General features: G+C 41.1%; 1 protein-coding gene across 3 annotated transcripts in view; it reads left to right on the forward strand.

Moving 5' to 3' along the window:
• VPS13A (vacuolar protein sorting 13 homolog A) overlaps positions 1-26,465 on the forward strand; it is a 745,426-nt gene that overhangs the window by 470,497 nt on the left and 248,464 nt on the right. For all 3 annotated transcript variants that reach the window (XM_029616432.1, XM_029616443.1, XM_029616452.1), the window contains exons 47-48: positions 12,603-12,882; positions 23,765-24,160. In XM_029616432.1, coding sequence (XP_029472292.1) covers positions 12,603-12,882; positions 23,765-24,160 — 676 coding nt within the window. The remainder of the gene's footprint in view (positions 1-12,602; positions 12,883-23,764; positions 24,161-26,465) is intronic.

Raw genomic sequence — 26,465 nt, forward strand, 5'->3', positions numbered from 1 at the left:
TCTGCCCAGGATACAGAACCTGAGGAACCTCTGATAGAACGGCTGAATGCCGATGTGAAGGTATGCTTCCGTGAGATCCAACAAAGCCAGGAATTCGCCCGGCCGAACCGAGGCTACCACCGACCGAATCGTCTCCATTTTGAAGGGTGGAATGCGAAGACACCTGTTGACCCCTTTCAAGTCTAAGATTGGTCTGAACGTGCCCTCCTTCGGTACTATGAAGTAAATGGAGTACCGGCCCTTTCGTTGTTGCTTCGGTGGCACGGGCGTTATCGCGCACGGGTTTTCCAACCGTCGAAGAGTGTCCCTCACTGCTACATGCTTGCCTTGACCCTTGCAAGGCGACACGAGAAACTTGTCTGCTGGAGTCCGTGCAAAATCTAAAGCGTAACCTTGACTTATCACGCTGAGGACCCACTGGTCCGATGTTATTTTGGTCCATTCCTCGGAAAAAAAATGCCAACCTGGCTCCTACGTTTGGGATGACCGATGGAGCCTGCCGCGAGGAATGGACCCTCCGCGTTTCATTGGGAAGTCTTAGGCCCTGCTCCCGACGAGGGTCCACCTTGTCTCCTGAACTTTTTCCCCCAAAAGGACTGAGACCATGAGGACGACCTGGAGGACCCGAACCGGTAAGAGGACCCGGACGATCTCTGCGGACGCGATCTTCTACTCCCCCGAAAACGGGCCCTATTGGTGAAGGAAGTCCGAGCTCTGGGCCTGTCCTCAGGCAACTTGAAAGCCTTGTTTTCCCCGAGCGACTGCATCAAGTCATCCAGCTGTTTTCCAAACAACAACTTTCCTTTAAACAGTAGAGAGCCAAGGTGAGCCTTGGACGACCCATCCGCCGCCCAATTTCGAAGCCAGAGGAGACGGCGCACGGAAACCGCTGAAACCATGGCCCTGGCCAACGTCCGCAGCAAGTCCTACAAAGTATCTGCGCTGTAAGCGATCACCGCTTCCAGGTGATCTGCCTGCGCGGATTCCTCCTCCGAGAGACCTGCATTTGCCTGGAGCACCTGAGCCCAGCGCAGCCCTGCCCGCAGGGCAAAGTTACTACAAATAGCCGCACGGACCCCTAGAGCCGAGACCTCAAAAACCTTTTTAAGTTGTAGCTCCAGCTTCCTATCCTGAATGTCCTTGAGTGCCGTAGCACCTGTGACCGGGATCGTGGACCTCTTTGTTACCGCCGACACTGCTGCGTCCACTCTGGGGAGGCGAAGGACTTCCAGCGCGTCCTCTGGCAGTGGGTTCAGCTTATCCATCGCCTTACTCACTTTCAGGCCCAACTCCGGGGTATCCCATTCCCGGAATAGAATGTCCGACGCCGAAAAGTGGAACGGGAAAGCCACTGCCGGGCCCGTAAGTCCCAACAATACCGGGTCCATTTTGGCCCCCAGCCGGGACTCCAACGGTGGAGCATCCACACCAAGCTCCGGAGAATGGCCGGAATAAGTGGTGCAAGTTCATCTTTCCAGAACAAGCGTATCACTTTCGGGTCATCGCCATCCACCGCCTGCATTCCCTTGCCAGTACTCGGTTGGACTGGCTCCTCTTCTTCCGGCCCGCCGGCCCCCCCCAGGGCCCCCTGTGGCCGGATCCGCCTCATCTGAGGATGTAGAATCTGTGTCAGTGTCCTGCAGGACACCCCGCAGAGGCCGCTTCTCCCTAGGTGGGTCCTTCCGGGACCTATCCCTAGCTGTCCTCTTCCGGGGCTCCGACCGACCGTCCGAGCCCCCCACAGACTATGCCCTTCCCACCTTCCTCCTGGATCTTTTGTATTTCAACACTTTACGGAGAAGCAGAGCGAAGTCCGATGAGAAAGAGGCCCCTGAACCTGATGATGCCTACTCCAGACTCTGCTCCACCGGCGATGCAGCCCCCCCCCGGGGCGCCGCTGCTGTGGAGAAAGCGCGGGAGGCATGCCGCCATTACTAGCAGCCTTCCGCGTGGCCTCCCGAACAGCATCTAAAATGGCCGCCGTTCCCGCGCTGAACGGGAACGGCTCAGCACTGCTGCCCTCAATTTGCCCGGCATGTGGCGGCGAACGCACCGGCCGAGATTGGCCCCCCCGACAGACCTCGGACGGCCCCTCGCCGCCCGACACACAATTAGAGCAAATCCCATCGTGCGACACCCGCACGTGCGCAGAGCCACATGCGCGGCAAGAAGCTCCTCTCCGCATCCGCCGCCTCCCCGCCGCGAACAAAACAGAAGAATTTAAATTAATTAAACTGCAAAAAAAACCCCGATAGCGAAGGACGAAGTAGGGAGAGTCGGCGCGGCTAAAAAATAAACACAAAACTTCGGGGGGGGGGGGGGGGGTTTCTGCTACTTGCCGCCGCTGTCCCGGGTCCTGATTCTCCTGCTCCAGCGGGGGTGAGTGAACCGGGCTTCCCGGTGTCACCCCCGATGCTGCTACCAGAATAGGGCCGGGTCCTCGACCCTTAGCAGCGGCCTCAACCAGAGGGGGATGGTCCCCTCAGAACCTTCCAACCCCCCTGGGAGGCTTCCAGCACGAGGGAGACTCCTTTTTTTTTTTTTTAAACCTATATCCCTGACTAACTAACAAGACTACCCAGGGATCCCAGAGGCTGTGGGTGAACCTGCCCCATCTGCTGGAGACAGAGTAAGACTGAGGGGCTGTGGGTGGCACCTTATTATATGTAGGGAGCCCGACAGGTCTTGCTCTGTCTCCATCTGCTGGTGCGGAGTCACAACCCAGGTGTCTGGACTGATCTGGGTACGTACAGGGAACACCAAATAGGCCAGGAAAAGTGGCTAATAGGTGTTTGGATTTGCAGTATAGCCTAATGCAGGGCTTCCCAAGCCTGTCCTGGGGAACTACAGCCAGTTGGGGTTTTCAGGATATCCTCAGTGAATATAAATGAGATAAATTTGCATGTGCAGTCTTCAGTGAATGCATGTTATCTCGTGCATATTCATTGTGGCTATCTTGAAAAACCTGTGTTGGCTGTGGGGTCTCCAGCACAGGTTTAGGAAGCCCTGGCTGAGTTAGAATTATAAAATCTGAAGACCTGTTACCAGAGATTTGAGTATTATCCTCAGAAACAAATACGTTATTTATTTATTTAAAAATTTTTATATACCGACAGCCGTTTGCACATCGCATCGGTTCACAAATAACTTAACAACTTTTAGGCATTGCCTTTACATAGAACGTTAACTGTGAAGAAGGAACCGCAAAAAACTAACATGACAACTGAGTAATTATTTACAAGGATCAGAGAACATACAGATGGTATGCTGAATAGAGAGCTGGGTAGGCAAGAAGGATATTTACAAAATATTCAGAAAATATTGGGTAGCTGACAAGCAACAGGATATTTACAGTCTGCTTTAATTATTGGGTAGCTGACAAGCAACAGGATATTTCCTCTACTTCTCATGGCAGAACTAAGCTGAGCCAGGGCGGTGCTCTGTGTTGTCTGGTCTGCCTCTCTCTTTTTCCACTACAGCCAACTATTGGGGCAGGCTGGAGCAGGGGCCAGGTTTTTCTCACCATTGTTGTCTGCCTGCCTTCATCTGTTCTTCTCCAGCTCTGCAGGTGAGGGGCCTTTAATCAAGGATGGAGCTTGTGCAGAGTATTTTTCCCCAATGGTAATGGGTCAGTTAGGGGCCATCATAGGGAGTTTGTGGGAGCCTGCACTGCTTCATTGTTCCATTGTTGCTGATTTGAATGGCCTCTGGTGGTGAAATATATTACTGTACCCCTTTCCAAATGATAGTTGTGATACCTTTGAGCACTACAGACAAAAAAGAGACAAAACTGACTTTTATTCTGGGTAGACATTTTTCAGATCTAAAGTTTGTATTTTTTTACTTATAGTTATAAAATATGCCATGTAATAAAAACTATTATCAACTGCACACCTCTTTAAAAAAAAATAAATTACCATTTGAGTTGAGACCTTCCAGTCAAGTCTTTAACCTTTAGCGGTATTAGTATCTGGCCTTGAGTTACTCTTTAGTTTTATAAAGTAGCTTTGTTAAAGCTGTTAAATTCTATTTTTTCTGTAAAATCTGAAGAAAGGACACTTCAGGGGTAACTTTCAAACAGCTGCTGAGTGACTAACTTAGGGGGTCATTTATCAAAGTGCTATATGGTGTTTTCGCATGCGACCGCACCATAACATTTGATGCGATGCAAATGAGAAAAAGGGGAGGATATTGGAGCAGGAATTTTAGCCAATTGGGCTGGGCTCACAGTTTTGCGAAGCCGTATCGCATGGCTTTAACGTGAATTTTAACTACACCTTTTTTCATTTGTGTAAAGCCGTGCGGTGTGATGTTTTCGCAAATGCCGTTTTTAGTGGTTTTAAGCTCCTGGAGAGCCAGCCTAGCTATCGGGGCCCTCCTACAACCACTGGAGGGGGGGGGGGGGGGTGAAGAGAGAGAGAGCACCTAGCCATAATGCCCTCACACTAGATAGGTATTTTTATCTCTATGGGAAGTCCATCTAGTAACTCATGGTGAGGTTTACATATTAGGTTGAGAGAACATTATACACATTTATTTATATTTATTTATTTTTAATTTTTATATACCGACATTCTTGTATAATATACAAATCATACCGATTTACATTAAAACAGGAGATGCAGGAAAAAAAGTTTCCTCACTCCGAAGGTCATCAAATCTTCACAAGAGAGCACTGTTCTGTTCGTACGTCTCACTTTGAATGTCAAAGTGGCCCCTAACCCCTACAGTAATACCTAAACCTCACCTCGAGTTACTAGGTGGGCCTCCCATAGAGATATAAATACCTATCTAGTGTGAGGGCATTATGGCTAGTTTCTCTCTCTCTCTCTCCCTCTCTCTCTCTCCCTCGTTGTAGGAGGGCCCTGATAGCTAGGCTGGAAAAGTTATTGCAATTTGTGCTAAGATAGTACATTAGCACAAATAGTGATAAACTGCCTATTACCATAAAACACACCCCTTTTTCTATCGCATGCGATATTTAGTGCATTTTGATAAATCCAGGCCTTAGCCGGCTAATTTTTTTATACTGATTATCTTTAGGAAGATTTTCAGCCGAACCTAACCAGCTAGGCTTTCAGCTGATAATTTCCCTAAATCTAACCAGTTAAAATTTGACCTGCTAAATATAGTGTAGCTGGTCAGTGCTGAAAACAAGCACTAACAGGCTAAGTACTGTCTTTACAATGGGTGATCTCTTCCTCCCTTAACCCTTCCCGTGCCCTATCCAAACTGAGAAGTAGCAGAGGAGGCTGCTTCTCGGTTTGAATGGGGAGTGGGAGAGAGGGATGTTTGAGCATCCATGACATTGGCGATTCAAGCGTTATCCTTTTTTAGGGGCTTAGGAACAGTTGGCTGGCCAAATTTAGGCCTGTTACTGCAGCATCTAGATTTGGCCAGTGAAGTTAGGTGCCTGGTACTGAATATCAATGCTATCTGCCTTATTGCCCCCCACCCATCTGCTCGCTACAGATGTCAGAGGCCAAGGTTAGCTGTCTAGTCAAACTTGAGTAGCTAACTTTAACCGCTCAGCAGGTGAGCATTGATCCAAACAGCTAAGTCCCTTACTGAACTGGATAGATTCCTTTGAATAGTTATCTTTGTTGTAGTTAAGTATAATTTACATTTAGCTTTATCTCCAAGGCATTTAAAATAATCACTGTGCAGCTCTGAAGAGTTTTAAAGACCATTTTAAAATTTCAGGGTGTCATGTGATGTGTTGAAGCAGAGAATATGTGTTTTTCTCTGGCTCCCAGCCCATCCTCTCTCATCTACAGGAATCTTAGGTATTGCACACAGATTTCTTTAATTTGTTCTTCACTTCTGGAGACACCATATGTCAATCAACAAATTTATGCAGAAATAGACTACTATTATGCCCTTGAAAGTGGGCAGGAGAGAGAAAGATAAGAGCAAAGACACCGCAGAAAAGATGGCTGCCGGTCAGACACAAACCTCCCCGCTTCCACCACGATCTGATCCCACTGGTGACCTGACTGAAAAAGTAACTAATGTGGTTGTCAGAGCAATAGATAGCCGCTTCACTGAAATAACTTCGAAATTGCAGGAATTAACTCACACAATCGGAGAATTAAGTCCGAGAATGGAGGTGGCAGAAGGCCGCATATCTACATTAGAAGATGAGAATGCTGCACTTACCAGGAAGGTCTTGGCACTTGAAAAATTATTGGCCACCCAAGAAGACAAGTTAGATGACCTAGAAAATAGGTCGCGCCACAGCAACATTAGAATTGTGGGTATTCCGGAATCCATTGGAGGTAAAAATTTGGAATCTTTCTTACAACAGTGGCTACTGGAGGCTCTAAATTTATCTGAGTTGAAACACTTTTTCTGCGTTGAAAGAGCGCACAGGAGGGGAAGAAACAAGCTGTAGACACTCACCCACAAATCATTGTAGCAAGAATCCTTAATTGGGCACATAAGCAAAGGGTGATGCAGGCTTATCGAGCTTCCCCAAAGCTAGAATATCAGAATGCAGCGGTCTGACTTTTTCAAGATTTTTCGGCGAGTCTGGTGCATTGGCGAAAGTTATTCAGTGCGGTCTGCACCGAATTACATAAAAGGGAAGTCAGATTTCAATTTCAGTACCCGGCAAAACTTTGTATTTGGAACGGTGAAAAAGCATTAGAATTTACCGACATGGAAGCTGCTCAGACTTACTTGACCGGAGTGAAATGAGGTGAGCTAAGCGCCATTTTACAGCTTGCCGCCGCTGCTCTTGACATGTGCGTGCCTGTTTGTTTTTTTTGTCATGTACGCATCGTTCTGGTCGTACGTGACAGCATTGGTTGTACGTGACAGCATTGAGGAAATAAATGTATCCACCCAGCATTGAGGAAATAAATGTATCCACCCATTCATCTTTGTAATTAGCAGTTGCATTTAAATCATTGTGCTGGCATTTAAGAACTCCGGACAGCCCAGGCACCGTGCAAAGCATATAAAACCCAGATGGGCGAGAAGCTATGGGCTGAAATATGAACAAAGAGGAGCACTCAGTTCCTTTTGATTTTTCATCACCTGCACTCCATTCGTAAGTTTAGCCCTGTGTCTGCTGCGATCACTAAAATGTCATGTTTACATCTTCATACGTTCCTCTCCGGATGGGCCCCCTCACCGTCATCAGAAACTCCTATTCTTTTTATATCTATCGATGATATGATATACAATTTCTGCTCAGTAGTAGTTTTGGAACCAGATCATCTGTATCGAAGAGGGAGCCGACTATTTATGAGATCCCTGCAGCATTTCTTCTACCGAACAGTGTCTGGGCACTTTTAGCATATAGGGGAATAGCTGCCACATTGTTCATAGGAGGGTTTTATCCTTTAATAATTTATGAGAGAGGAAAAAACAAAAAAAAGGAAAAATGTATTACCTCTCTTTTTTTTCTATACGCACTTAATAGATTTGCCAAAATTGGCATTGTTCATCTTTGTTAATTTCAAATTCAATCTAGTTATTATGTGATGTTATGTTGCAATATCTAGTAAAATTCTGCCATGGTTCTGTAGCAATGGTAATTTTTCCCTTCCTTTGTGTATATGGGCTGAACGAAAAGGTAAGAAATGAGAGGATGGGGCTGACCCACATCGTAACCGAACCCCCAGTGGTCCTAGGTACTTTACCTCAGACCCTAGTACTGAAACCACACTTTGTGGGGTACGATTCATTTAGGGAAAGGGATGGGAGGAAAGGGAGGGGGAAGGGGAGACAGGGTGTTAGGGTTCATACACTGTCATGGGTATTACTAACACAATGTAGGGCTCACTGGTGGAGCCAAACACCCATATCTAGATCGCTAGCTTGTAAACTTTGCATACTTATTGATGGGGTTATCAGACTTGTGGACTTAGGCTGGGAGGTCCATGAGTATCACACTAGCAGTTTTTTTAATATGATATTTCATTATTCATTAGTGTGCTCATAATCTGTGTATAGTTAGTCTAAATGTAAATGGACTGGGAAGCCCAGTAAAATGTACTAAAGTATTACAAGCCCTAAAGAGGGCCAAGGCAGATAAAGCCTGTATACAAGAAACCCATTTAAACGGGACGGAGAGTAAAAAGTTGAGAAGGGACTGGGTAGGCACAATGCACAAGCATTAGGGAAAAAAAAGCAGGAGTGGCTATATTAATTCATAAATCTATATCTTTTCAAATTACCAAGGAAATATCAGATCCAAATGGCATTTATCTCATATTAATTGGGGAACTGTACGGCAAAGAAATTACCCTTTGCACTGTATATGGTCCAAATGTGTTCAATCCTGATTTCTTCAAGCAAATCTCCACACTCCTTACCATTCATTGTAGAGGTTGGCTCATCCTTGCCGGAGATCTAAATTGTGTTGCTGATCCCACGCTGGATCGCTCGCAACCTACTCGTATACTTAATAACTTCCCTCAAAAATGGGGCATTCCTAGCCTCTGTAAGATGTTGCTATTAGACTACTGGAGAACCCTTCACCCAGATGAGAGAGATTACACCTATTATTCTAAGGTACATAACTCCTTTTCACGTATCAATTACATTTTGGGCTCACAATCTTTTTCCACATGTGATCTCAGCGACAGTAGGAAGTACTGGAGTCTCGGACCATGACTTAATATGGGTTAACCTTAATCTCCATGAACAAAATCTAAACAACAACTGGTGGAAGTTTCCTTCCTTTCTAAAGGACGATATGGAATTTAAAAAATTTTTGGAAACAAAATGGTCTCATTTCTATGAAACCAATTCTCAGCACACCGATACCCCCAGTCTCTTTTGGGAAACCAGTAAGGTTGTGCTTAGAGGAGAAATAATTTCATATCTACGTAGTAGAAACAAAAGGCTAAACAGAAAAATCTTAGAGTTGGAGGCCCAGTTGAAAGTTGCTAAGTCCGTTTTAATTGCTTAACCCACTCCAGGGGGAACCATCCGCTATAGGGAAATTCTTAGTTCCTTACATGGGTATTTACACCAACGCGCATTAAAATCTTTACAATATGCAGGCACTCCTTTTTCAAGTATTGGTAACAAAGCGGGCAAACTTATGGCTAATGCTGTTAGGATCTGCCGGGGGAAAACCTATATTAATAAATTGCAGACTGTGAATGGTTCCTGGGCGGAGCGGCATAAAGATATTTGTGAGGAGTTCCGATTATTTTATGAAAAACTATACTCTGATGACAGGCATGTGGGACAATGCGAGGAAGATGGTTTTTTTAACGGTCTAAAAATTCCAAAGCTCACCCCCTCTCAAGTGGACTCCTTGAATATACCCATCTCCACATTTGAGGTACTTCAGGCCATAAAATCTAGCAAAACAGGGAAAACGCTGGGACCTAACGGTTTTTCCTATGATTATTTTAAAATTCTTAAAGATCACTTAATCACTCCTTTGGGCTCTTTCTATAGGGATGTTCTGGAATTGGGTAACTTTCCCCGAGATGTCAATAAAGCTTATATCACAGTTTTGGCTAAGCCAGGCTAAGACCCAATTCACCTTGCATCATATAGGGCCCATATCCTTACTGAATTGCAATCTTAAGCTCCTAGCCACTGTTCTTGCAAATAGATTGTGTGGTCTTTCCTCATATAATAACGGAGGAACAAGTTGATTTTGTTAAGGGGTGTTCGGCCAGTACGCACCTCGTCAAACTACTTACTGCGATTTTTCATTGTACATTGAAGTCCCTCCCCTCCATGGCGGTAAGCTTTGATTCTGAAAAAGCTTTTGACAGGGTGTCCTGGCCATACCTTTTTTCGGTGTTGCACCGCTATAGTATAGAGGGGAACATTGTCTCTTATATATCCCTTCTTTATCAATCCCACCTCACATTTTAGCGATTGGTGCAAAATCTGAGGCCTTTACACTGAGGGAGGGGTGCGAAAAGGTTGCCCCCTTTCACCTTTGTTATACATATTAATAATTGACCCTCTTCTTCGAAAAATAATATCAGATAAGGGCATCTTGGGTCTAGAAGTGGGACATACTTCCTTTTGGATTGCTGCTTTTGTGGAAGATGTCCTCATATTCTTGACGAATCTCACAATCTCATTACCAAAGGTTTTAACCCATCAAGTAGATATTTGGAGCTTTTTCGGGATTGAAAATTAACAGAGACAAGTCCGAGGCTCTGGAGCTGTATGGACAATCTTCAAGCTTCTTGGGGAACTGAATTCCCACTTAAATGGGCTACTGGATCTATTAAGTATTTGGGAGTACATATTCCAAGTAATGTAAATGACCTTTACCACCTCAACATTCCTCCTTTTATTTAAAAAAAAAACAAAAAACACATGTCCATTTAACGCAATGGAACCACCTGCCACTTTCACTGGTGGGTAGAATTAACTTGGTCAAAATGCTGGAACTTCTGCAATAGCTTTATTTGCTGCAAATTGTTCCCATACAGTTAGAAAAAGCGGATTTGGCAAAATTACATAGAATGATTAGAATTTTTCTTTGGAGGGGAAAGAAATCTAGACTCACTTTGAAAATTCTCTGTAAAACACTAGAAGGAGGGGGGTTTGAAATGCCCGGACATGCAACAGTATAACCTAATATGCATGATGAGACATATCAGGCATTGGTTGTCGGGGAGCTCTTTCTTTTCACCCACCCAACATTTGGAACAATGGTTTGGTGGTTACTCATTATCCACTCTTACAAGTAGAGGCGAGATATGTACCCTCACCCTTTTTACAGTGCTTAATACTGACACCGTGCAGGCAGGCATGGAGGTGCCTTTGCAAACTGCTTCAGTTATCCACTCTCCAATCGCCATTTCTAACTATTTGTGGTAACCCTGAGTTTACCCCAGGGAGGGAAAATCAGATTTTTAAGCTGTGGGAGCAAAAAGGTCTAACTCATATTAGTAATCTATTATTGCCAGCGATCGGGGTAATACATACCTTTCAGAATCTACAGACCATTTTTTATTTACCTCATAGGCATTTCTATGCATACTTGCAACTAAGACATTACATTCAAACCAAGAAATTCACTAGGTTTTTTCCAAAGGGGATAAGCCAGCTGGAGGAACTCTTTATGCGAAAAGTAACTGAAAAATATGCTTGTAGAAAGTTTACCAAACTTTTAACTTTATATCTCAGACATGTGTATTCAGGAATGGGAGAAAAGATGGGCAAAATACCCAGAATTGCTGTTACCGTTGGAAGAGGTATGATTGTATTTTGAACGTTTACACTCATTTACTGAAAACATTTTATTGCGTGAAGTGCAATATAAAGTTATGTGGCAACTATATTTCTCCCCAGCCAAGGTTTTCCAAGCTAAGATCAGTTCCTCCCCAAAATGTCTTAAATGCAGTTCTGAATGGGGAGATTTCCTACATTGATTTTGGTTATGCCCTACCATTACTTTATTTTGGGAGAAAATCCGCTATCCTTCAGAGAACAACAATGTCGGATCCCAAACTATGGCTTTTCGGAGTGTCTACACCGGACCAGGAATCTATACAAAATTTACAATTGGCACTAGTATCCAGGGCTAGTGTACTTGCCAAACAAACTATATTAACTATCTGGCAGTTACCCTGACGCTCCATCTTTTGAGTCCTGGCAAGCTAGGGTGTTAAATTTGCTGATAAAGGAGTATAATGCAGCAAGGCTGGCCTCCGCAAAGAGGAGTGGAGAAATCGTACAAATCTGGGCTCCTTATGTTGAAGCTCAATCTGCAGCTTTTCAGCAGGGTCTTCTCCAACTGATTTGTACTAATCACGCACCCATGGGTAAATAGACATGATAGGTTTTTTTGAGCAACCATCCTTTCCTCTTCTTCCTTCCTCTCTTCTCCCCGAGGGTGTAGGTACACCCAAGGACATAACAGAGTGTAAGGTTGGAGTAGGTGTGGGTGCATTCTGTTAGCATATACCTGGCTTATACTTGTACTAGTGCATCATTTTGGTATTTGAGGCTGTATTCTGTAACTACATGGATGTTTATACAACTAGCGACTCATATTCCCTTTTACAGAATGATATTGCAGTATGTAGTAATGGTGCATGAGAGGTGGGATGGGTGAGAGGGAGATAAAAGGGGAATAAGACCTCTACCTGGAACTTGACTGAGAAGACATAATTGCAACCGATACAACATTTTGTCTATGAGTATTATTAGCATTACTAAGCTTGTATATTTGTGAATCTGTTCAAAAATTCAAATGTCTGAAAATTCTTGTAACACACTTTTATTCTTCAGTAAAAGCCTATTAAAAAAAAAAAATTCATTGGGCAAGAATGTTAAATTTAGATTGTGTGGCACCTGTCCTTGTTTTGCGGTAGTTTGTTTCTATGCAATATGGTGTTTCTTATCCTGCCTTTTCTATTTAAAATCACCACTATAGATATCAAAATGTCTAAAGAGATATCAAAGAGCTAGGACTGACCTAATGCCTCTCTCCAGAAAATAGGTCACTTGGCAACTTTTTTTTTTTTTTTTTTTTTTTACTGTGGGGGAAAAATATGGCAATTTTTTCCACTAAGGGTAAAATGTTTTTACCAAATATTTGTTAGAAAAATATATAGTTGTGAAAAGTATTTTGACATATTTTTGTGTTTTTTAATTTGCAGATCTGTACTTTATTTGAGACCTGCAAATGAAGAATATGAAATGTGTGAAGGATTTAGTTTTGAAAACATCATGCAGAATGATGGCATATTATTGCAGAAGAAATGTCAGCATTCACAGTCAACTAATAATTCACTTGTTTTGAATATTGTACCTATAAAGGATGTTTTGATATCAGGAGCATGTGCAGATGATCGATGGGATTTACCATATGTAATTCATTTGTGGCCTGCAGTACTTTTACGGAATCTACTTCCTTATCAGATTTCTTATGCAGTTGAGGTAATTGGCTTTATTTTACTGACATTTAGCAACAATGTAGCCATTAATTCACAACTGTAGTATGTTTTGAAAAATTGAGACTAACCTGTCGGTATGTTAGTAAATTTGTCTGAAAATGGTAGTAACCCAATTATTAGTCTATAGAGGGGTTTTATAGTAAAGGAGTGAATTTTTCATGTTATACTTCAACCTCTCTCTTGCCTTTCCTTTTGCTTTTAGTATTTTTGTAACCCTGCGCTGATTCATCTAATTTGAGTAGGGTAAGGAGGCTTAGTCAAACAGTGATTTTGGCCATGCCAGCAAATTCAAAAGTTTGCTAGTCACAGCTAAAGCAGAAGATGTACGGGAAGCCAAATAGAGCAAAAATGATTATAAGAAGGTAAGAACATAAGTTATGCCATACTGGATCAGACTAAGGGTCCATCAAGCCCAGTATCTGTCTCTAACAATGGCCAATCCAAGTCACAATTATGTGGCAAGTAACCAAACATTAACAGATCCCGTGCTACTAATTTCTGCAACAAGCAGAGGCTATTCCCTATTGATTAATCGCAGTTTATGGACTTCTCCTCCAGGAACTTATCTAAACCTTTTTTTTAAACCCAGCTACACTACCTGCCTTAACTACATCCTCTGGAAATGAATTCCAGAGCTTAATTATGCATTGAGTGAAGAAGAATTTTCTCCGATTTTGTTTTAAATATGCTACTTGCAAACTTCATGGAGTTCCCCCTGGTCCTTGTATTATCCAAAAGAGTAAATAACTGATTCACATTTACCCGTTCAAGTCCTTTCATGATTTTGTAGACCTCTAACACATCCCACCTCAGCCGTCTTTTCTCCAAGTTGAACAGCTCTTAACCTCTTTAGCCTTTCCTCATAGAAGAGAGGTTCCATGCCCTTTATCATTTTGGTTGCCTTTCTCTGTACTTTTTTCAGTGCAATTATATCTTTTTTTAGATGTAGCGACCAGAATTGCACCCAGTATTCAAGGTGTGGTTTAACCATTGAGCGATACAGAGGCATTATGACATCCTCCGTTTTAGTTGTCATTCCCTTCCTAATAATTCTTAACATTCTGTTTGCTTTTTTGACTGCCACAGCACACTGAGCTGGCAATTTCAATGTAATATCAACTATGACTCCCGATCTTTTTCCTGGGTGGTAACTCCTAAAATAGAATCTAACATGGTGTAGCTACAGCATGGGTTATTTTTCCCTATGTGCATCACCCTGCACTTGTCCACATTATATTTCATCTGCCATAAGGATGCCCAATCTTCCAGTCTCACAGGGTCCTCCTGCAATTTATCAGAGTCCACTTTTGATTTAACTGCTCTGAATAATTTTGTGTCTGCAACTTTAATAATTTATAAATATATTAAAAAGCACCGATCCAAGTACAGATCCCTAAGGCACTCTACTACTTACCTTTTTCCACTGTGAAAATAGACCTCTTAATCCTACTCTCTGTTTCCTGTCTTTTAACCAGTTTGCAAACCACAAAAGGACATCGCCTCCTATCCCATGACTTTTTAGTTTTCTTAGATGCTTCTCAGGGACTTTAAACGCTTTCTGAAAATCCAAATATACCACATCTACCGGTTCACCTTTATCCACATGCTTATTCACCCCTTCAAAAAATGTAGCAGGTTTGTGAGACAAGACTTCCCTTGGGTAAATCCATTCTGGCTCTGTCCCATTAAATCATGTCATGTATATGTTTGTGATTTTATTTTTTATAATAGTTTCCATGATTTTTCCCAGCACTGAAGTCAGACTCATCGGTCTGTAGTTTCCTAGATCACCTCTGGAGCCTTTTTATATATCTGAGTTACATTGGCAACCTTGCAGTCTTCAGGTACAACGGATGATTTTATTAATAGGTTACAAATTAATTGTAATATGTCTGAAATTTCATTTTTGAGTTTTTTTCAGAACTCTGGAATGTATACTATCCGGTCCAGGTAATTTGCTACTCTTCAGTTTGTCAATCTGGCCTATTACATCTACCAGTTTCACTGTGATTTGGTTTAGTACATCTGAATAGTCATCCTTGACATCTGTCTTCCAAATGGATATCTCTCCAACATCCTTCTCAGTAAACACCAAAGTAAAGAATTCATTTAGTCTTTCCACAATGGCCTTGTCTTCTCTAAGTGCCCCTTTAACCCCTCTATCATCTAAAGGACCACCTAATTCCTTCACAGGTTTCCTGCTTTGGATATATTTTTAAAAAATTTTGTGAGTTTTTGCCACTATGGCCAACTTCTTTTCAAATTCTCTTTTAGCCTTCTTATTAATGTTTTATATTGAACTTGCGAGTGCTTATGCTTTTTCCTATTTTCTTCGAATGGATTCTTCCAATTTTTGAAGGAAGATCTTTTGGCTAAAATAGCTTCTTTCACCTCACCTTTAACCATACCGGCAATCGTTTGGCCTTCCTTCCACCTTTCTTAAAGCATGGAGTACATCTGGACTGTGCTTCTAAGATGGTATTTTTTAACAATGTCCACACCTATTGTACACAGTTAACCCTTATAGCTGCACATTTCAGGTTTTTTTTCTAACTATTTTTCTTATTGTATCAAAGTTTCTCTTTTGAAAGTTTAGTGCTAGAGCCTTGGATTTACTTATAGTCCCCCTTCCAGTCATTAATTCAAATGTGATCACGTTATGATCACTGTTGCCAAACAGCCCCACCACAGTTACCTCTCTCACCAAATCCTGCACTCCACTAAGAATTAGATCTAAAATAGCTCCCTCTCTCTTCTGTTCCTGAACCAGTTGACCCATAAAGCTGTCATTTATTCCATCCAGGAACAATCTCTATAGCATGTCCTGATGTTACATTTACCCAGTCAGTATTGGGGTAATTGAAGTCTCCCATTATTACTGCATTACCAATTTGGTTAGCTTCCATAATTTCTCTTAGCATTTCATAATCTATCTCATCATTTTGGCCAAGTAGATGGCAGGAAACTCCTATCGCTATACTCTTCCCTAATACACATGGGATTTCTACCCATAAAGAATCTATTGTTCATTTAAATGTAAATTTTCAAAGGTCCGTGCACACACATGAATATGCCAGTTTTATTACATGCGTGCATCACCCCAAATCTGACTGGGAAATAGTTACATCAGGGCATGTGCGTATCTCCTGGTTTTTGTGCACACCAGTCTTTTAACATCAGGCCATTACTCTTGCAGCATCCTTTTCCTGTTGGACTCTATGCCATCCCAGACATGCTTCCCCCCACCAAGTTGCTTCTCCCTATCATTGCGATGATAATTTGTACCCTGGTATGGAACTAGCCCATTGGTTATCCTCCTTCCACCATGTCTCTGAGATGCCAATGAAGTCTGTCTCATTATTCACTGCCTTACACTCTAACTCTCCCATCTTACTTCTTAGACTTCTGGCATTTGTCTTATAGATGTTTAAAAGTGTGTTTTTTGTTTGTATTAACAATCTCCTTTTCAGTTGACAGGGATAATTTGGAATCTTTTAGCTCAGGTGATTACTTATAGGCACGTGGACTACTTTTGCTTTTATTAGAACCTCTCTGTTGGGATGCTCTTACTCTCTTGCTTTTATTAGTATACTTCAAAGATACCTCCCTCCTAACCATACACTGCTGAGCAACTATTGACTTTCCCCTTTGTTCTAGTTTAAAAGCTGCTCTATTTCCTTTTTAAAGGTTAGTGCCTGCAGCCTGATTCCATTCTGGTTAAGGTGGAGTCCGTTCCTTCAGAAAAGGCTCCCCTTTCCCAAAAGGTTCCATAGTTCCTTGTAAAACTGAATCCTTCCTTGCACCATCATCTCATCCATGCATTGAGACAGCGGAGCTCTGCCTGCCTCTGGGGACTTGCGCGTGGAACAGGGAGCATTTCAGAGACTGCTATGCTGGAGGTTCTGGATTTCAGCTTTCTACCTAAGAGCCTAAATTTGGCCTTCAGAACCTCCCTTCCACATTTTCCTTTGTCATTGGTGCCCACACTGTCTAAAATCTCACCTAATTGACACTTGAGATCTGCAAACTTCGCATGAGGCAGACATGTAACCAGGTGATCCTTGCACCCACCAGTCACCCGTCTATTTACATTCCTAATAATCAAATCACCAACTATGACAGTTAATCTGTCCCCTTCCCTCCTGGGCAGTAGCCCTGAGAGACACATCCTCAGTGCAAGAGGACAGTGCATCACCTGGAAAGCAAGCCCTTGTTATAGGATCATTTCCTACTGCACCAGGTTGATGCTTTCCGATTAGGAGACCTTTCTCCTCCAAGGCAGCACCAGGGCTATTGTGGCCCTGAAGATTATGAAGGTCTCATAATCTATAAACCTCTCTGTCTCAGCTCCTCCAGGTCTGCCACTGTAGCCTCCAGAGATCAGACTCGTTCTCTGAGAGCCAGGAGCTCTTTGCACCAGGTACAACCTTTCACTACCAGGTAAAAAAAAATCATACATGTGACATTCGATGCAGAAGACTGCCTCTTGCTGCTGGATTGCCACCTTCATCTTAATTTTGTTAAGTTCTTAGCTAAGTTTAAATTGCTAAGGAAGTAAAATTATATAATTAGAGTACTTTAAATTTATTGGAATACACTATTTATCTGGTAGTGACCTGCAATGAGAGAATTTAAACTCTTGATAAGGCCAGGGGAAATCCTGTATTTTAGATGAAAGGCTGATTGATTTTTATATATTTATTTATTTATTTAAAAGATTTTATATACCTTCATTCAAAATTACATCATAACGGTGAACAAAAAACCTTAAGGCAATATGAAAGGATCTCCTGCTCATAAATCAAAGGATGTGTTAATGCTGGGTGGGAGGGAAAGACAAATACAGGCACTCTAAGCTTCTTCCTACCTTATGCCTAGCTTTTTATAACAAATGCCCAAACTCTAAGCTTAAGAAACATTTCAGACCTGACCTGCTTCTAGCCATAGAATGCATTAGCTGCCTTATTTCCCTATGCGTGGGTCTGATGATCCCTTTTCAGATATGCAAAATAGCTCTGGTGACAGTCACTTATAGAAGAAGGCAGGGAAACTACACAGCACATGCTTGGGTCTTGATGTCAGCATGATCTATGGGCAGAATGCCAAAATTGTCTGCCCAAATGCCAGTCTCTCCGCTACCTTATTTATATACTTTGAAACAATTTGCCCCAGCTCTATAGAATTGTTGGAGAAACTCCAGCACACTCACATAAAAAAAAAATGCTTATTGTATTCAGAAAGCAAATCATCAATAGTTTAGCAAATAGGCACTGAAGGCCAGCATGTGTCCAAATAAGAAAACAAAAACCCACTTGTTTTGTATCCTTCGTTCACAGCTTTCCATGAAGAGAGAACATTAACAAGACACTAGGCCAGGGATGGCAAACTCCAGTCCTCGAGTGCCACAAACAGGCCAGGTTTTCAGGATATCGACAATAAATATGCATGAGAGAGATTTGCATCTACTGCCTCCATTGTATGTAAAGCTATCTCATTTATATTCATTGTGGAAATCCCAAAAACATGGCCTGTTTGTGGCACTTGAAGACTGCAGTTTGTCATCCCTGCACTAGGCACACACCATGCAATCCTCAACTCCTACATTGCAGTTTGGCCTCACAGTCTCACAACCCTGTTCCACACAGGCCAGGGCATACAGCCCTGGAGTATAATCTGACACACACAGGATTCTCCATCACTGTACTGCCTTTTCTGCATAGCCAGTAGTCATGCCATAATAGATGATTGTGTGTTCTTATATCCTTTTCCTGTAAGCACTCTACTGCCACCTATATCATAGCCATCATACTTATTGGTTGGCATAATGCCTTCTAGGGTGGGATACCAGGAACGCCATTTGCCGTTCATGCTTTAAACAGGGATGTATGTCAGTACGCACTGATATAAACATGCCAAATACAAATGGACACACCTAGAGATCAAAGAGTGACTTGCTAATCTTTTTGTCCTTTCTTCAAAGTCTAGATTCAGCAAGGGCACAGGATACCTGCTAAACAGCATGACAAATGGGATCCCTTTAAATTCAGTCCTCAAGGGCCTTAACCTAGTCAAGTTTTCAGGATTGCCACAATGAATATGCATAAGATCTATCTGCATGCACTGACTTAATTATATGTAAATAATCTCATGCAGATTAATTGTGGAAATCCTGAAAATCTGACTGGTTTGCAACCCTCGAAGACTAAGTTTGGGGATCCTTGCTTTAATTGCTGGTATAGTGCCCTCCCCTTGTGGTGGCACAAAAAATGTATAAATATGCAATCAACTCTTACTCATTGCATGACTGAAAGACAGGAGTGAAATTAGAGTAAGAAAAAATAGTATGGCACAGACTGGCTTCCATAATTTTCTGGGAGAAAAAGAAATTTAAAAATACATGTTCTTTCCAGAACAAATATATTGTGGTTGCTGTATAGTCCACTTGAATATGTAGAAATGAGTCATCAAACAAGTTGTAGGTGCCTAGCTTTTGAGATATATCCCCCCTTCATCAGGTCAGTGAAGAAAAAGTGCAATTACTGTGTTTAAATAGGCCAATGAGATTTACTCTTGCTCTGAGTAGGAGTAAATGTATTCATGGTAGGAGACCAATGGAGGTGAATAAAAGCTGCATATCTAGGTGGGTAAATAACTTTCTGTGAGTAGGAGTAGAGATGGTGAAAACTAGTTTGACAGTTTGTTTATTACATGCTTAAAAAATGCATCTCCAAGCATAGTTCTAAATCAAAATAAGTGATCATCAATAGCAAACAATTTAATTAAAAATGTTTACATCATATACAATACAATTTAAAAATAATTCTATCTATTGTATAACAGTTTAAACCCATAACTAATAATGTTATCTATAATTAAAATTAATAAATCATCATGAGAGATCCTTTCCGTAAAGGCAAATTGTCTTGGCTAAATGAGAAAGGCCTGTCTAAAAAGCAAGGACTTTATGACTTTTTCGAACTGGCCAATATCCTTAGTTATACTAATCTTATCTAGAAGACTGTTTCTCAGTAATAGTAGATGGTAAGAAAAAGTAATTTGTCTAGTGCATGCCAATCTTGCAGTTCTCATAAGACGGCCACAAAAAGAGGCCCGGGGGGACTGCACATGTCTAACAGGAAAATAATGCAAAAGGAGGGACCAAATAAATGAGACATCCTTGTATAAAATCTTAAAGGCAAGCAAAATATATTTTATACTGGATTCTCCACAGAATGGTAACCAGTGGAAGTTAAACAGTACAAGGTTATTTTGATCTCTGTGATTACTCCCAAAAGAAACTCTTCTATATAAGCTGAATCTTCCAAATTGATTTTTCTGGGACACCTGCTAGAAGGCTATTAAATAGTCCAGTTGAGATTAGAATGTTATCTGGGACTATTGACATAGATCTGGTTGGGAATAGTAATGGCCAGATCTGTCTGGCCCATAGAAGAAAATGTGTTCCTTGAAAATATCTGATATGTTTTATATAGAAGTAAGTATGGCCTTCAAGCAGAACTCCCAGACTCCATACACACCACTTAGATGATAGATTAGTATTATCCAATATAAGTGATGATTTCAAATCTTCATCAGGAGGCTTTCCTGCCCAAGAACACTTGGTATCTTTTGAGTTCAAAGATAGCTTATTCACTGACATCAAAGATCGAATACTTCTGGGGCTTGATTGATAAAATTAGTCTTATCTATGTGTTCTTAATTCATTGAATGTCATCTGCATAGCAAAAATATTTTAACCCATATTTATCCATAAGGTATAGGTTAAACAAGAGGTACCTCCTTTTGCTTGCTCAGATTATATGTATTCAGGCCCTTGTAAATAACTTTTGGAGTTTTTCAAAACATACAGGATACGAATCAAACATCCCATTTTACAATAGATAATCATGAAAACTTGATATTTTCATCCTGGAAGCCAAAACCACCAAGGATGAATCGACCCCCTTAGATAGTTATTTGAAACAGACATTTGTAAGCCTTCATCTGCTAAGCAACTGTAGAAAACCTACAGTATATACACCGTTTGCATTGATGAACAATATTTATTAAAGCAGGCTGCTTTAGGATTATGATTAAAAATTAAGAGATCAATATTCAGTAATCTGGTGACCAAAAATATAGCCAAATAGTTTTGCTTCTGGTCTCTAATTGTCAAGACATGAGTATTAAAAGGATAGCACTAAATTCCCTTAACCTATCTGAAGATGTGCTTCTGATTTCAAGGAAAGATTCTATGAGGAAATCTTATGACTTTAAATAAAGGAGGTATGCCTTCTGGTATGAAGAAATGCCCCTAGATAATTTCTCCTGTTCACACAAAATCTCCTTAAATACAGTCTGTATTTTTTAGAGTCTGATCTGAAGATTAACTCTGTTAAGGTTTATCAGTGTAGTTGGTGCTTATCACCACCATGTAGAAGTATAGCCTTTAGTTGCCAGATTCATGCGGGGCTTTCTTCAGTTGAAACCTTGTGCTGCGTCTTGGGATCTCAATGTGATACTCACCCGTTAAGAAAAGCTCCATTTGAGCCACTAGACTCCCGTGAGCTGAAATACTTGACCTAGGGGCAATGCAATACAGTGCGTTCAGCTGAGCGCACTGTATAACACGCAGTCAGACATTTATTTTATTTATTTATTTAACTTCTTTTACTATACCGATACTCAAGACGAGGTCTTATCGTACCGGTTTACAATAGAACAGGGGGAAACCAATTTAACAACTAAGTAGAAAGGTAAAGTTACATTAAACAGGGAGCGAAAACATGGGAGATGGAAGACAGGAAAGATTTTAAACGAAAACAACTGGAGAGTGATAAAATTAACGAAAACAATATAGTAGCGAGAAATAAACAGATTTATCCTAGGCGATTATTAATATTTATTTATTTTTATTTATTTATAACTTTTATATACCGAAATTCAAATGAATATCACATCGGTTCACATATAACTGGGGAGCCAAAAAACTAGTTGGGAGAAAGGAAGGATAAAGTTACATTTAACAGGGATTCGTAAGGAACGGGGAGAGAATGAGGAACGGTCTAAGGGACCAAGTGAGTGTAATCGCAGGAGGATACAGCAAACTTAAACAACTTTATAGAAAGAGCAACTATATTACATATTATATTTACATAACTGTATGACAGTCAAAGCAGTAGTATCTGCAGCAAATTGTATTAGCAATGGGTAATAGTTGTGGGATAAATAGGCGCTAATCCACCCCATAATGCAATAGAGGGATTAGCGCCTATTTAACGAGCATCCGAGGTGGAGTGAATGAGAGAGCGCTTATCACATGCAAATGCATGTGAATGAAGCTATTACTCATTCACTCCAATGCAAAAAAGTAAATGTGCGCCTCAGCTGAGCGCATTGAAAGAAGTACAGTAAAGCAGAAAAAACTGCTTTTCTGTACTTGAAGAGTTAAAAAAAACAAACAAAAAAAAAAACCTCATCGCCCGCTTTCCGCGTTTTATTATAGCATCGACCCCCTAGAATGTCCTAATTTTGGTGACATTTGAGTGCCAGACTCTAGTGACTTATATGCCTTATACTAAGGTTTTAAATAATTGGGTAGCTCTGTTCATGCATTCTGCCTAAGTTCAGTTTGGACTTCCATCTTAACTAGTCAGTCATCTTGCCAACATTTTACTTTGAGCCACATGTCAACAAAGGTGAACAAACCTTGCATAGTTTGGATTGAAGAAGAGCTTTAAACTTCTATCTGATTAGACTGAAGCCCTTAAGTCACTCAGCTCTTTTTTTCTTTTGATCCCAAGAAACCTGGAACTCCCAGTGCCAAATGTATCCTTTCTAACTGGATAGCAGATTGCGTCTTTCTGTTATGCCCAAGCCGCCTTGAATCTGGATGGGCATATCAAGGCTTATAATATTAGAGCAGGATTAGATAGTGCCTGTCCTTGAGGGCCACAAACAGATCTGGTTTTCAGGATATCTACAATGAATATTCATGAGATATATTTGCATGAGATGGAGGTAGTGCATACAAATGTACCTCATACATATTCATTGTGCATAACCTGAAAACAAGACATGTTTGTGGCACTCCAGGACCAGACGTCTACCCATGTGAAAGCCATGATGGCATTGGTGGCTCATCTGTGATAAGCCTCATGTAAAAGATTTGCAAAGCTGTGATATGGAATTCGGTTCATATATTCACATCTTATTGTTTAAATAAAAAATCCAGACACAACTGTAGATTTAGTCAATCTGTCCTATGGTGTCTATTTGAGTTCTAAAATCCAACTCCATCCTTACTAAGGCCCATCGGTAATATTTTCAGATTGTCCTGGAAAAAAATTGCTTGTTGCTACAAAAAATAATTTTGCCCATTGGCACAATTTTTCTGTTTTTTCCCTTTTTTCGGAGGCAGCCTAACCTGTAGCTAGGGATTCCCCCCCCCCCCCCCCCCCTACCTGTGAAGATTCAACATCCTACTTGTGTTCAGAGAGAGCAAAGCAAAAGAACAGCAGGATACAAGTCTTCAAAGGACCTATTCGCCTCCCCTTGCAGTTGGTTCCTACATGTTTTTAACCATACTAGCAACTGAAAGGGGTCCTGCATGATATCTGTGGTGCTGGATGGCACAGACGTGTTCAGTAGAATGACAAAAGCTTCAAGAAGCTCTGAAATAAATTTCACCAAACTAGCTTCATTAGATAATGTCACCCACCTGTGAGAACTTATATCCTGCTACCCTCAGAGAACATCTGCACAGGTTAACTTGCTTTTTAGGACTTGACTTCTTTAGACTAAGCAATTTTATTTTATAATGAAGTCTCAATTTAGCATTCTGAGCTGTTTTTTTCTATTTTTAGGGAAAAGGCAATAATTTTATCATTCTAGAAGATGGATATTCAGCCCAACTTCATAATGCATCACTGGATCAAACCAAATTAGAGTTTCGATTGCAGAACTATCTTGATCAGGATTGGAAAGGCAAATACAACATAAAGAGCAACCAGCAAGATATTGACTTCATCACCTTTACTTGTGTCATGGAAAGAGAAACGACAGAACTGGACATTGCTGTTCATATGACCTATACCACTGGACAGGCAATCATTGCCATTCATAGTCCATATTGGATGGTGAATAAAACTGGTCGAATGCTGCAATACAAAGCAGATGATATTCACCGCAAACATCCTCCTGATAGCAAAAAGCCACTGCTTTTTTCATTCAAACCAAAAAACTTTTTCCAGAACAACAAGGTATTTTAAAGTCAACTCCCTATAAGTTTAGAATATGTTGTAAAGTTAAAAATCTTCTTCTTCAATTGTTTACTCATTCTAAAACTGAAAATAAGGTCCCCTGTTCTTCCGTTAACTGGTTTTGTATTGATATTCACAAAAGACTTAAATCATCAAACGTTTTCTTGCATTTTTTGTTTAATGAAAAATCTTTCAGGAATGGAACCATAAATTGTCATAGTCATGGGAAAACCTCAAGGTGTTAAAATAATACAGTACATATTAAACAATGGTTAACATTGCATATAAATTTCAAATGATGCAACAGAAATTGCAAACCATAGAATTATGCACTAGAGGGTAGATTTTAAAAACATACATGTGCGTGCTACCTAGCGTGCGCACATGGACGCACAATTTTATAATGTGTGCGCATGTTATAAAATCCGGGCCAGCGCGCGCAGGGGCGTTAGATTTGGCCAGTTTATGCACGGCGACGAGATCAGGTCTCCTCCGGTTCCTCCCAGTCTGCTCCAATTAAGGAGCGGACTGGGAGGGAACTTTCCTACCCCACTACCTATCCTACCTCTCTCTTCCCCAACCCCTTTTCAGGGCCTACCTTTTTTTATTTTATTTATTTCAGAACTTAGGTCAGCATGTTGCCAACACGCGATCCCCAGCTGTACCGGCCACCTCGAGCTCTGCCCCTCCCCCCCCACTCTGCCCCTTTTCTTGGGCCTGGAACTTCTGCGCGTAACGTGGCCTGGCCCCTTTGAAAAATGCACACAGTGCGTGCAAGGCCCAGCCATGCGCGTAACTCCCATTTTCCCCTTGTGCAGGGGATTTAAAAATTAGCCATAATTGAGGATAGATGAATGCTTTCCTTTTCTGCAATATTTCCACATAGTGATATTTTTGCTTATTTCTCTTATTTCTGTTGAAGTTTGAAGAGAAATCACATAGAATTATCGCAGATTGCTTGCTTTGTAAGTTCCATCTTATTTCTGAGTAGATTAATTATTTTTCCTAGCTTTGTAGGTGCCCCTGTAGCTGTAGCCTTTAAGTATATAGTCCCTAAGTGCAACCCCAACTATCCACTCATCCTGCTGCTGCTTTTATAGTGACTGATTTCTGATTGAGGGTATGAATTTGATATGTCCATTTAGGAAAAATAATACTTTTTTGTATAATTAATTTAAAAATAAGCAAAAGATGAAAGGAATAATATAGAACAATATCTGTAGGTCTGTAGTCTTCAGACAAATCATGTGGAAGATTGTCTCATCTTTTGCTCAGCAGTCTGACTTTAAGAAGGAAATGACCAGTCTTATGGCTGAACTGTAGTTTGTTAAAAGAATCTTAGGGAGTGTTCTATCCAGAACTTCCTGTACAGAAGCTTTAAAAAAAGGCTTAGACAGAACTTGCACAGTGTACAGCAGATGCCTGCTGTGTCCTACATTCTCTTGTGGAAGAGAAGCAACCATGGGGGCATCCAGGACAATGATTAAAGTTACTGAGGTAGCTGGTTCTATTAAGGATCTTACAAAAGAAAGCAGAGTTGCCCAGTAGAAAAACAAATTCTAATAGAAGATTCCATCTTACAAAAGAAAGAGTTGCCAAAGAGAAAAACAAATTCTAATAGGAGATTCCATAGTGAGGGTATAAAATTTGGTAAAAACCTTAGGGAAAGCATTTGCCTTCCAGGTGCTTCAGCTTGCAGGGATGGGTAGAAAGTCCAGAGGTTTAATAGAGAAATACAGAATGGAGATGAACTGTGTATCATTTGCCCTTAGGCACAAATGACTTGGCAGATTATGAGCTAGTAAAGTATCAAAGACTGTTCAGGAGTTGAAGAGGGTGGTTGGACACAGGAAAGGTAATTTTATAACAACCAGCTTAACATGTGCATTTCAAAAATAATTCATGCCAATTTTCAAAGTGAACATGTGTGCATAAGTTCCCTTCTGATTATATACCCTGAACAAAGTTATGCCTGCTCTTTGCAGGGAATAACTTGTGCATGTTAATTTACATGTATACTTTTAAAAATGCATGTGCAATTCCAACCCTGCCTCCTGGAACATCTATCCTTTGTGCGCTTAAAAGTATGTGGGAAATCAGGTTACACACATGCTTTCATGCATACAACCCCTGCACAATTTTATAACAAGCCATTTGCACTTATAAATCTGTGTTTTATGTGCATAAATGGCTATGAAAGTTGCACCAGTAGCCATATCTTCTCAGAAGTGCTGCTTGTTTACAACAGGGTGAATAAAAGGAATTGACTTCATGGTTTTAAGACTGGTACAGGAAAAAAGGTTTT

Source organism: Rhinatrema bivittatum, chromosome 1, assembly GCF_901001135.1.
Source record: "Rhinatrema bivittatum chromosome 1, aRhiBiv1.1, whole genome shotgun sequence".
NCBI classification, from domain to species: Eukaryota; Metazoa; Chordata; class Amphibia; order Gymnophiona; family Rhinatrematidae; genus Rhinatrema; species Rhinatrema bivittatum.